This window comes from Lepus europaeus, chromosome 10, assembly GCF_033115175.1.
Source record: "Lepus europaeus isolate LE1 chromosome 10, mLepTim1.pri, whole genome shotgun sequence".
Taxonomy (NCBI): domain Eukaryota; kingdom Metazoa; phylum Chordata; class Mammalia; order Lagomorpha; family Leporidae; genus Lepus; species Lepus europaeus.
Genome location: NC_084836.1, coordinates 13,329,189 through 13,342,247, shown reverse-complemented (window position 1 = coordinate 13,342,247; position 13,059 = coordinate 13,329,189). Strand labels below are relative to the sequence as shown.

Sequence of the window (13,059 nt, the reverse complement as noted above, 5' to 3'; positions counted from 1 at the left end):
TGGTTTTTCCGGGATGTCAAAGTCCCCTCCTGAGTTCCTGACTCCCTGCTGGTCCCGTGGGCGTCCGGGTTGGCATCCTAAGTGCCTAACCGATGGTGGTTCAGGGCAGCGCATGCATCACAGGGCCTCGCGTGGCAAGGAGGAGGCCGACTCAGCAGGTGTGGGCTCAGCTCTGAGTCCTGCGTTTCTGAGAGACTCCCAGGTGGTGCTGAGGCTGCAGTCCCTCCAGAGTCCCCTGGGAGTAGCAGGGCTGAGGAGGAACTCTGATCTGTCTGTCTCCAGGGCTCAGCTCACTTGGTCCATGTCTCAGATTATCCCACCAGGTGCCCTTCCTATAGCTCCCACATCCCTTAGGCTGGCTGGGAGCCCCAGGCTCTCTTCGGGGCCAGCAGCCTCCTCCATGCACCTGCTGGATCGTATCACTGCCGCCGCTTTCTCTGACATGAAGGAGGTTGAACAGCGCCCACTGCCCTGCCACAATGCCTCCCTCACATCTTTGGCTCGCACCCCATAGGAGGGGGGTGTTCGCGTGCAGCTTTCTTGGGGCCAAAGGCCAGGAGTCAGGGAAGAGAACAGGCTGTGCCACTGGTGGCTCATATACCTGGAGGCTTCATAGAGGCTGCGGATGGATGCTCGGGCCCAAGGTCATGGCTCCATCTACCGCCTAATACACAGGGACGCACATGGATACATCCACACATGAGAAACCTGCTGTTCCTGTCTTCCCTGGCCTTCCTGGACAAACATCAATGCCGCTGCCACCTGGGAGCCATGGTGCCAGCCGCCCCCAAGGGCAGCCTTTTCCAGGAAGCCAGACATGTGACTACCTTCCTTCCCGGAAGCTTGCTGTGAGGCCGCCGGTACTGCATACCCAGAGAGCAGGGTGGCCTCTCTCTTTGTCTCATGCTACTTCCTCTGCACGCTGATGGGAAGGCAAGGCTACGCTGAGCACGTTGGCCAGGGATGGCCTCAACAGACACAGAGGCCATGGTCCCAATGTGCTGGCGGAATTCTCCAGAAGCTCATGGCTCTTGGCTCAGGCACCCACAGAAGTAACATGGACACTCAATGTGCAGCCTCAGGTACTTCATTTCTTGATCTCCACTTGTCATCTGTCAAATGGGTATCATGACAGCAATGCCCATCTCAAAGGACTGCTGGGAACCTCAACAGGCTCCCAGTGTGGCTGTGTCTGATGCATTGTATGGAGCTGTCTCGTGCTGGGGAAAAGGAAGCGGCAACCAGCAGGCTGTGGTGGATTCCACCTTGTTCCCCACCGCAGCAGGCGCTGTGTGGCGCCCGCCCTTTCTGGGGGACTTCGGAGGGGAAGGCTTTGTTATACACAGTGGGTCGATAGACTCGGGCAGGATACAGAAAACTAGACAGAAACTGAACTGCTTCTCAACGTTTGTCAGTTGCAATAAATCATGATACCCCATGTTTCTCACGGCTGTCTGTGCTGGTGCCCATACAGCAGGTAATTCCGGCCTTCCCAACCTGCCCCTCCCTGTGTCTCTGTCCCTCTTGACACATGGGGCGTGCTGGTTGTGGGGTGCACGTGCGCGTGGGGACACTGTGCCAGGGGTGGTGTTCTTCGTATTCTCTTAAGATGAGTGTGCTCTGGATCTTGGCCGCAGGCCTGGTGTGAGATCAGCAGACCGAAAAAACAAGTGCAATTCATACGCAAAAGGTCAGCCTTGTCTCAGAGGTACTGCCGTGGTTCTTGGGTGGGACCTTGTGAAATTCTTTATAAATCAACTCTCCAAACGAACTTGGCTTGTTGCCTCCTAAGGGGAAGAGACGATTCCACTGAGTGTTCCTGGGGTCCCCTGCAGCAGGAAAGAGAGGGCCGAAATGCTGCTGGCGGCCACTCAAGTCCCGCTGCTGCCACTTAGCTGTGACCTTGGGCAAAATGACTCTGGGAGCCTCTGCAAAGCAGGGCCAGAAATACCTCCCCAGGTGCCTCTGAGGGTTACAGACACTGCCCAGGTGTTACGTCTTCCTCTGTTCCTCCAGTTAGTCCGCTTGCAGTTACACAGAGAGGCTGAGTCCCGGGAAGGTTGACAAGGGCTCAAGGTCATTATACCTGCAGATGGCAGAGCCAAGTTCAAAGCCCATGCTCTGGGTTTGCTTACCTGCCTGCCTCACATTTGCATGGAGCTTCCTGCCTCTTAATGCAGGGGCGCTCACCAGTTCTTCCAAGTCAAGGAGTGAGGGAATCACGGATAGTGACATCCGGGAAACTGTACGCACGTGTGTAAGTGACGGGCCCGGGGAGGGGGGCGACTGCTGGCCTGAGGGAGCATGGGGCTGGCAGGGATGACCCAGATTTTGTGAACCCAGACCCAGGCTTGTGTCAGTGGTGCAAGGATGCTGGAGTTGGCAGGGGGAGTAGAGATCGTAGCCTTAAAATGAGTCCACGGGCCAGATGACTCCGCCTCCAGCACTTCAAAGCTCAGGCTGGACAGAGCCACAGAGTGACTGTGTCAGCTCGCTCTGCTCGTGCCAGTGTCGTGGCGCAGCGGGTTAAGCCACTGCTTGTGACACTGGCGTTCCTTAATCGTGGGGCCGGTTTCAGACCCCGCTGCTCCGCTTCAGATCCAGCTTCCTGCCAACGCTCCCGGGAAAGCAGCGGAGGACGGCCCAAATGCTTGGGTCCCTATTAACTACGTGGGAGACCAGGATGGAGCTCCTGGGTCCTGGCTTCAGCCTGGCCCAGCTCCAACTGTTGCAGCCATTTGGGGGAGTGAATCAGTGGCTGGATCTCTCTCTCTCTCTCTCTCTCTCTCTCTCTCTCTCTCTCTGTCTCCTTCTCTTTCTGTCATTCTGCCTTTCAAAGAAAACAAATATTTTTTTAAAGAATCATGGTGTTATAGTATTCAAAGGCAGGAAGAAGACCCCAGGGCTCTTTACAGGATGTGTGCGTGTGTGTGTGTGATATACATGTGTGTGCATACACACACAATTGATGATTCTCATTATTCGTGAGTTACAGTCGATAAAGCAGCAGTGAGCCCTGAATTAGCCAATACCAACCCATCGTTCCCAGGGGACCTACGGGGTGAGGTTCCTTTAAGCCTCTGGTCACAACATTCTCATTGTCCTATCAGTACATGACCTTGTTTTTATGTGTGTTTCTGTTTAAAGACACCACACTTGATATGAATTATTCATTCACTGACATTGAACTTGCGGCCAACAGTACAATAACGGGTACCTAGATGAAGCTTAGATCTCTAACACGTGTAGTTTTTCCCCAAGGAGCCATCACCCGAGAGCGTCAGCACTCCAGGACTCCCCTTGGCTGCAGGCATTGTAATCAGCGAAACTACCAAATAAGAACCAAAGCACAAAAATGTGGAAACAAGACACATGGATCCTGCCTATGAGAGCTAACACAAGAAGGCAGAGTCTCCCCTTCACTCTGACAGGTCATCACCCCGCACATGCCCACAGATGACCACGGGAGCCTCACGAGTGGTCACTCTGGGGGCCTAAGTACTTTGTGGCGAGCAGGTGCATTGCAAAGACAGGGAACCGTGAGCAGCGGCTCACTGAGTGCGGAAGGATGTCACCGTGTGAAGGCTGAATGATCGATCCCCTCCCGTGGGCCCATTTGGCTCAAGAGAAGTGTAGAGTGAGCGAGTCATCTAAAGGGAGTGGCAGGGTAGGAGGGCAGGACACAAGCAGGGAGGGGGAGCTGTGAGTGCCTGTAGGTCTCTCCTCCTCTCCCTCCCTCACAGTGTGGCAGGGCCTGTGGCCTCTCCTCCCCCTGAGCTCTGCAGGCTGGGGCCTCTGCCCCGTTCTCCCTGAGAAGCAGAACCAGTGACTCTGACTCGGCTCCCGTGGCCTCCCAGCTGCAGGGAGCCTTTCGATTTCTTAACTGCTCCCCTGGGCTGCAGCTCTCCACTGGCTCATTTTCCATCCTCCCTCTCCAGCTCTGTGTTCTGGGGCCGCCTCCTCCCACTTGCAACCCGAGGACGGTGCCGAGAAAGTCGGTGAAGTGAGTCAGCCGCCGAGGTAGGCCCCAGCCCACGTCGCTCGGAGCCCGTGACAGCCATAAACCTGGCCAGGCTGGGGTGTGTGAGTCACCTGGGCCACGGCGCACGTCTTGTCTCGGAGCTGCCTCAGTCCCGGCATGCACCACTCCAGCCTCCTCCGATAAGGACAACTGGACCCTGTGCCAGCAGGCGACAGGGCTGGGACACCTGGATCTGGGCTTATTAACCTGGGACCAGGTCAGTGCCTTCATGCCTCTGAGCTCAGGTGCTGCAGCCAGACAGCCTGGGCCTGTAGCTCAGCGCCATCATTTAACAGTACCTGCCTCCTAGGAGGATCGCGCTAAACGAGTATATATGTTAGAATACCGCTCTGTAGAGCAGTGCCTTTTATTATTATTATTGTGAGTCGTTTTATTACTCTAAGTGTGGAATAGGGCCGAGTGGATCTAGATCTAGCCGGCTCCCAGGGTAGAGTCAGCTCCTTTATCTCCGTTATCTCTGCCTCTCCTGGGGATGCTGGAAGCCACTGTCTTGAAAGAATTTACCCCAAATTTAATTCAATCCCCACTCTCCTTTTTGTCTGCTAGGCCTAATCGCTTATCTCATCTTAGTTGAGATAAGCGGTTAAGTAACCAGAATAGCAAGGTATATTTGCAGTGGGTTTCATTGAATGTTTATCAGTCACCTTCCCAAGCCTGGATCGGGAGGGAGATGACTGTCCCCAAGTTAGAGATGAGGAAACTGAGGCACAGAGAAACTGAGCAGCTTGTCCAAGAACACAGGACCAGTTGACAGCCGTCTACATTAGAACAAGAAACCCTGAATTCAGACTCTACACGCTTCATCCCCACCAATACTGGCAGTTGACCTTGAACCTGACTTCCAGTCCCATGATGGTAACATGACATCATGCCACTCCTTTCCTTGGACTGCTCCTATTATTGATTAAAGCCACAGACTCTTGTCACTGGAAGATAATACAGGGGTCGCCTCTAGGGAGTCTTCATTTGGGAGGGTCATGGGCTCCCATGAGAGACTGGAAGGAGCTGTGGCCCCCTTCCCCCGCAAAATGTTCATGTCACCTCCACACACAAACACACGTGCAGACCTCTCTGAGTTTCAGGAGGCTTCAAAGATTTCAGGCTAAGAGTCTCCCATTGCATCATCTCTCTCCAGTGAAGGGGAATTCTTACTCCAGCTGTCTTAGATAGGGGGAGCCTCCCAGGCGCAGGGCCTGTCCGTCCTGTTCATGTTCACCCTTGATTGTTGGAAAGCTGCTCTGTCCACACAACTGACTGGTCCTGACTCTGGTCCCAGTCCCACTAGGCATTGTTCAGAATCAGTCCCATCTATCCTCCCATTACACGCCCCCATGTTTCAGAGACGCTGGTCATCCTGCCCCGAGCTTATTCAGGCCAGGTGTGCCTTCCCTTCGCTGGCTGGTTCATCCTCTGACACACCTCCTGGTCCACGTCCCTCTGAAACTCCCAGAATTGGTGCCCGTCTGGAGCTCCATCCAATCTGCTGACTGTGGACTGGGCACCAGCTCTCTATGGGGCTCTTGCCTTGTTCGGGATAGCTTCCCTCCACCAGTAGATTATCTTAAGAGTAGCTCGAGTTTTCAAAATCTTAGCTTAGTATTAAGTAATAATATCAAGCTATATTCCAAAGTAGTTGTACCAGTTTATATTTTCACTGGATGTGTGTGTGTTTGTATGTGTTATATTGGATGTGTGCTTGTGTTTCAGTTGTTTTACGTTCTCACCAACACTTAATATTATTAATCCCTTAACTTTGGCTGTTCTGATTATATAGTAGCATCTCATTGTAGTTTTAATTTGCATCTCCTTGATGACTAATGAAGTTGAGGCTAGGTTTGTAGATTTACTTGGCATTTTTAAATTATTTTTTATTTATTTGAAAAGCAGAGGGAAAAAGGGGGGGTGGAGAGAGAGAGAGAGAGGTCTTCCATCCACTGCTTCAGTCCCCAGAGGGCCACAATGGCCAGTGCTGAAGCCAGGAGCATAGCTCTCCATCTGGATCTCCCACACTGAGGGCAGGTACCAGAGCCCGTGGGCCATCTTCTTCTACTGCTTTCCCAGGTGCATTAGCTGGGAGCTGTATGAGAAGCAGAGCAGTGGGGACTCCAACCAGCGCTGATATGGGATGCCAGCATCCCAAGTGGAGGCTAGACCTGCTGCACCACAAGGCTGGCCCCTGTGTGGCATTTTTTGATTACAACTGCTGGCAACCCAATACTCATCTGACTCCTACTGAATGCATAGCCAAGAGAAGTAAAATCTCCGACACAGGGTGCCTTATGGTCATCTCTCCTCCATGCACGTCGGGGTTCGGAGTCCCCGGAGCAGATCTGACCCTCCCTGATTACAGCGACAGTTAACACCCATTGAGCACTGGCTTGTTTCAGGCAGAGCCATGTGCCCGGCATGCACAACGTCTGCGTCCTCACAGTCAGCTTCTGGGGCTGCTGGTCCCGTTATCTGCATTTTACGTAAGAGGAAGCTCAAGCAGGGGAGGCTGGGTAACGTATCTGAGCTCTCGCAACCAAGCACTGTGTCACCTGGATTCCGATCACCATCCTTAGCTGTTCTGCTATCTCCCAGGGTGGAGACAGCAAAGATACTTTGAAAGCTGAATAATAAAAATCAACATGGAATGGTCAGAGGAGGAAAAACAGCTGCAGAGTATGACGGAGGATTCATTTTCTTAATATGTGAAGAGCTTTTACACATTAATAAAAACACAACCATCTCAACAACAAAAAATGCTCCAACATTTTCTGGGCCAGGTAACTTCGGGAACTTCTGCCTACTTTTCCATGTCTTTGTCCCCCTAAGTGTATCTGAACAGGTTTGTGACTCTGCATTTCTGGACCCAAAATTGACTTCAACACAGTTTTCCAAATCTATAGGATTAAAGTAGACTTTAGCACCCTAAATAGCAATTTTTTGGAATGTTCTTTGAAATGTGTCGCATTCCATAATCACTAATGCTGTCTCTGATTTCTGGTCTGGTAAAACCTTCAATAAAGGAAAAGAAGTCAGTTTTGCCTAGAAGTTTTCAACCTGGTGCCACCAGCATTTTCAGCTGCACAATTCTTATGCATTTGAGGATGTTTTACACATCCTTGGCCTCTACTCGACAACTCAAGACAGTGTGCAGACAGGAGCAAAGGGAGAACCCCCCACCACTGGTCTAACCCGTCTGGCTTCTCCGGAACTCGTGAGGTTCCCCAGAGGATGTCTCAGCTGCCCAAGCCCTCCCCACACTGCATAGCAGCCCATTGTATTTCAGCTTCTCCGCCTCCTGACACCACCATCCTGTGTTCCAATGCGAGGGCCTATTGGTCTGTCTTCTGTCTTCCAGTATTTCCTGTTTGTTCGGATTCCTTCCATCTCCAGGCACTCCCAGCACGTGCAGACCCCCGATGCCTCCCCTCGTGTACTCCACACGAGTTTGCATCTGCTCTTCTCCCTGGCATGCCTGTCTTCACCACAGCCACTGATGGAATCCACTTGTCTTTCCCAACCAAACCTCAACCCCTCTAAGGGGCCTTATCCATCTTTCCATCCCTTAAACAGGATTTTCAACTCTTGCCTTTGAGCCTTTCCCTCCCCAAACCCTCTACACAGCCTTCTGGTCGACCCCAACCACACACCATACTTATTTAGGTATGTAACTGTCTCCCCAGAGGTCCTATTGCTCCTCTGACTCTCGGCATTAGAGAAGGCACCAATCAGTGCATGGGACTACAGGAGCCGAGTGTAACTGAGGTCGGGTCAGCAGCTGCACCCACAGGGCCCAGTTGGGTTCAGAACGGCACTGGGCTCCCTGGCTACTGGAGTACCCTTTGCAGTCTCCAGGCAGACAATGCCTCTCCTGAGAGAAGGCACTCATTTTGCTTTTCTCCCTCTTAGCCATGAACATGACATCATTTGCTCAATGTGTCCAGACTGTTCCTGTGTGTTTTCTCATTCCCAACATAAGGAGAAAAGTCCTTTTCCCTCGAGCTCAGCGTTTTTGCAAACCTCAGTTTGTGTCTTTTTTTTTTTTTTTTTTTCATCCTTGGAGAGGTTCCCTCCTTTCCAAATTTTGGGAGTCCCTTTTGGGCCCATGTTTCTGAGAGCCATCCCCACCCCGGGGCATCGCATCAGTGTCACCAAGAATTTCCTTCTTTTCAGTTGCTGTTCAGGATTATTTTAAGCTGTAGAGGCAAAATTTAACTCTTGGGAATCTTCTAATTTTATGAACATCCAACCAAGACAGTGGCAGTGGATGGAGAGACAGGGGCATGTTAGAGAAACAGTAGCAAGGGGTAGTTGACCGGACAGGGGGATCTTTTGGACATGGAGGATGGGCGATGGCTCCCAGGTTGCTGTTTTGAGGCAACTCAGGGATGGGTGGTTCTGGCCCCACAGATGGAGGGACAGGAGGAGGAGGCAGATGACGAGGAGGAGGGAGACCAGCTGTCTGGGAAAGTGCTGGGCAAGGCCTGGGACATTCGGTGTCTGAGGCTTCGCTAGGAAACAGGCGGGGAAGGAAGTAGAGGAGGCAGCTGGTTCTAAGAGCTGGGTACCCCACGGGGGAAATAAAAGCCTAGGCGGGGGGTGGCTGGCTTGTGGACAGCGGCTGAAGCCACGGGCAGCAGGGAGAGTGCTCAGTCAGCACAGGCTCATGGAACAGCCGGGGGTTGGGGGCAGCAGCAGAAAGATAGGAGGAAGCAAGGGGTGAGCTTGCATGGAGGCCACTGCAGGAAGAGTTTGGGGACAGATGGGATGGCTTTAAGTGACACAGAGAGGTCAATCCAGGCAAGGCAGAAAAGCGCCTGCTGAATCAGTGACACAGGATCATTGGGGACATAGGCTAGGGCAGCATCCATCGATGGAGCAGCAGGGGGTGGAGGAGGGAGCTGGGGAGAGAGGATGGGGGCAGCCGCAGGGTGGCGACTGAGAGGCTGTGGTGCAGCAGGTGGCCTGCTGGGTCCCGGAAGACAGTGATGGGCAGCAGGTGGCAATCCCTGCCCTCACGGCATGCACTTTGAGGCAGATGGCATGCATGGGGAGGTTGCACTTTAACTTCTGTTATGAGACCAACCAGCCATTCGACAGAGGAGGAAGTGGAGAGAGAGGTTATGTGTAACTGGCCCACGTTCTCACAAATGCCAGAGCAGTGAGACATGCCTAATCCTTTCCTTTCCACGCTGCCTGGAGGCAATGGACTTGAGGTGGGAAGAGGTGGTGCAGGTGTTACAGGTGGAGAACAGGTGGAGAGGCCGGGCGCGACTATTCAAAGCAAGGCTTCTACTGGGTCCCATGGGGTTGTTTAGCATCGATTGCTTTATCCAGCACGCACAGTGTTGCCCTCATGTTGGGCTGAGGCTCCTGCAATGGACCACATGCCCCCGTGTGGTTCTGTGGGAGCCAGAGTCTAGATGGGTGGGCTGGAGAGGCCACCTCCTGCCCCCCGCCCTGCTCTCCATCTCCAGGACCGGGATCTTTCTTTCCCATACAACTCTGCTGCCCATGATTTGTTGACGCTGAGCCATACCCACATCTCTTGCTGGGGTGGACCTATCCCACGGCCCAAGGTTCCACAAGGCTGTTCAGAGAGACCCTGGAAAGGAGGAAGGTCTGTATTCTTTGGGGATAGTCAGCCTAGGGACAAGAGTGGGCTGCTCACAGCGGTTTTGACTATGTGAAGAAAATGCCAAAATTCATAGAGAGATCTATCCAGCTCCGACTGGATCAGTTGAGCTCCTGGACCCAACTGCCTGAATCTGTCGAGGACTCCTTCGGATGTCCTGATCACACACACCAGGGGATCACCTTTTCCTCCCTAACTTGAGCCAGGTTTTAACACTTGCAACTGCAAGGGTCTGACCGATACAGACGGTCAGGCTGTTCGCACTGTGTAGAATGTATTCTCTACCTGAGCAGACGCTGACCGACTCCTGGGGCTTCGCCCATGCAGCCAGGTGTATCTGCTACTTCCCTGGCTCTGCAGGTGACAGAATTGCTACGACGTGAGCTTACGGTGCAGCTGCGGAGGCGTCGACAGCACCCCTCACACAAGAATCCCAGGCTACGCAACGCTTCCCATCTGTTTCTCTTAAGCCACAATCACGGAGCTGATGGAGCCAGCAATTCCAGGTCAGGGTCGGCAGGTGGGCTGAGCTGGAGAACTTTCCAGACAACAGGAGCCCAGCGCAAGGCGCGCTTGGGGAGGGGAGGACCTCCCCACGTCCTGGGGACCCTATGTAACCCTGTGACCCGAGTGCCTGTGCTAAGGGAGGGAGGAGGAGCGGGAACAGGCAGTCTGGGCGAGCCGTGGGTGTGTCCACTGCCAGCCTCGGACCTGTCCCTCTTACCTTTCCCATCCCGGCGTGGGCGTGTCCCAGCTTGACCACCACGGGGAAGTGTGGGGCGGTGAGCTGCAAGAGACAAGAAGAGATCATTGTTAGCACCTCAGAGTGCTTCCCCTCAGGCTGTGGTTGTGCTGTGTTCTGTAGGAACACTCCTCTGGGGTCACCAGGGATCCCCACAAGGGTGACGCGGCAGGTGCTGGGCCTCCCACATGTTCCATGCTGGCATGCGGGTCTGCAACGAAGGCTCTGCGCTCTCAACACCTGTCTGCAAACAGCACGGGGAACGAGCCAACTGGCTTCAAGCCCTGGCTTTCCCACTATGCAGCCATGGACGAGACGTGATACTGATCCATGCCTCGCCTTCGTCATCTGTACGATGGGGTGATAATCATGGTGCCCCCCCGTAGGGTTGCTGTGAGGATGACGTGAGTTTTTGCATGTGTCAGCGCTCAGGGAATGGCGGCTTCCTCATTCCTGGCACAGTGCTACCTCGTGTCCTCCCTGCCCATGATGCTTCAAACATCTGAAGATGCTCACGACCTCCTCCGGACGCTGCTCAGGCCACACGGGCACAGGCATCCACTGGCTGCAGCCCGAGGCCCACGGCTGGGATGGACTCCTGCTTTACGGCATCAGACATTGTGCCGGCAGCACTGTCCACCCTCCCACGCCACGGGCACCCTGCTGTGCCCAGCTCCTCCGCCTGGGGGCTGGAACCAGGCTGTCACGTGCACTTGCGGCTGATTGCAAAGCCACTGGAGAGAAGGCATTGTGGTCACCATTGTGCTGTTACAAAAGTGGAGACTCAAGTTGGCTGCTGGAAAGGGGTGGGCTGGAGGACTTGAACTTGGGTCTGTCCGATTCCAAGTTCATGTGAAGAGTCTCCTGTAAGGTTTAGTACAGGACTGCCGATAGTAGACTCCGAATAAATTATTTTCCTGATTTTAGGCTAAAATTTGCCCTACCCTGGTGTTTAAGCTGAACAAATACATTAAAAAAATAAGTAACAGTGGATTTTGATTCTAAAACCAATGTGTACCCACTACAAAAATTTGGAAAACGTAATGAAGTGTTAATTATAAACAAGACCATAAACTCATCCTCAGACTTGCAACAGTTTTGGCATCTTAGCTGCTGGTCTTTTTATTTTAATCTTTTCCTTTTGCTGTTTTTACAAACTTGGTGGTAGAGTCATATTCGACTTCGCTTCCTGCTCTTTCCATCTAACATTATGCGATGCAAACGTTCTGGGGGTTTTTGGCTTACAAGTGATTACAAAATACCTCACACGAGACAAAAGCCTTAAAGAGCAGTATTCAGGATTGTGAACGCGGACTTGCTCCAGGAAGGAGAGCTTGCCGGAACAGTGGAAACCCCAGATGTACCTCGTTCTGCTCATGCTCCCTGCCCTCCCCCCTCCCAGGTGACTTAGGACTCCGCTTGCATTTACTCATTGTACTGCTGTTACATATAATTGCCAAGCAACAGGCCACCCGCGTCTAAGCTTCCCATCAGTGGAACCAGAGAATATACTCCCACACATTTTTTTTTTTTTTGGTATATTGTGTCTGTGAGACTCACGCTGGCCGCTGTGTCTGTTTGTGATAGTTTTTCTTGCTGTGTAGTGTTCGTTCCATGAGCACTTGGCCATGCACCAGAGACCCTGCCACTTACCCGCTGTTTCATCGTGGGCAGGTTCCTGAACCACTCTGAGCCTCTGTTTTCTAATCTGCATAATGGAGATGACAAGGCCTAACTCACAGGATTGTTGGGGGAAGAAGAAATAGGGGAAGTACAACGGCATCCGAGTGGTGCTAAGGCCCTGAGCGTGATGTGCGAGTGAGTGGGGGTGGGGGGTGGGGGAGGGGCTGACTCTGGCTCTTGGGGGGTGAGGAGAGGCACCAAGCGGGGTGGGGTGGTTAAGGAAGGAGCACGGAGACCCTGGCAGGGCCTCGTTGGATGAGATGGGAAGGAATGTGATGAAGTCTGATGAGAGAAAACCAGGAGACGACACCAGGGGGCGTCATCGAGGTGACTGCAGTGAGCACTTTCCACCTGGAAGAACCTTATCAGCAACCTTACCCAACCCCACATGCCGGTGTTGGGGCGGTGGGATTTCTAAGAATGGTCCCCCTAAGACCTCGTGACGCAAGTTCTGGAGACTGTGACCATGCTGATGGTGTCCCACAGGGCTGCTGTGTGTCACTCCCCAAGGGGGAATCTTAGCACAGAGGGGTTGTCTGTCTGATCACAGGGCCCTAGAAGCCAAAGAACTTTCCTACGCTGGAGGCAGGAGGGGAGGTCAGCGAGATTTAAGGCAGGAGATAGCCGGCTCGGCCCCTTGTTGCTGCTTTGAGGGGTCCGTGAGTGAAGGCATGGGGCAACCCCCAGGAGCTGAAGGTGACCCCTGCTGCACAGGGGACAGGGGCCTCGCACCACAGTCCCAAAGAGCTGAACTCCGGCAGTGGTAAAGGCCGAGCTGGCAGGTGGATTTTGACCTCCGGAAGGGATTGCTCTCGTGGTACACAATAGGGAACCTGAAGTCAAGCTCTCTTGTTTGGCTCTCAAACAAGTACCCTCTCCGCCAAGGCACACACGCCCGGGAATCCCATGCATAGCTGGCGGTGGGCGTGGCTCACAGGTACATTTGATACTATCAAATCAAATCAATCC

General features: G+C 53.3%; 1 protein-coding gene across 1 annotated transcript in view; it reads right to left on the bottom strand.

Moving 5' to 3' along the window:
* Positions 1 to 13,059, bottom strand: part of SYN3 (synapsin III) — a 413,512-nt gene that overhangs the window by 58,895 nt on the left and 341,558 nt on the right. Inside the window, exon 6 of the mRNA XM_062201982.1 lies at positions 10,390 to 10,452. Within this exon, the coding sequence (XP_062057966.1) occupies positions 10,390 to 10,452 (63 nt within the window). The remainder of the gene's footprint in view (positions 1 to 10,389; positions 10,453 to 13,059) is intronic.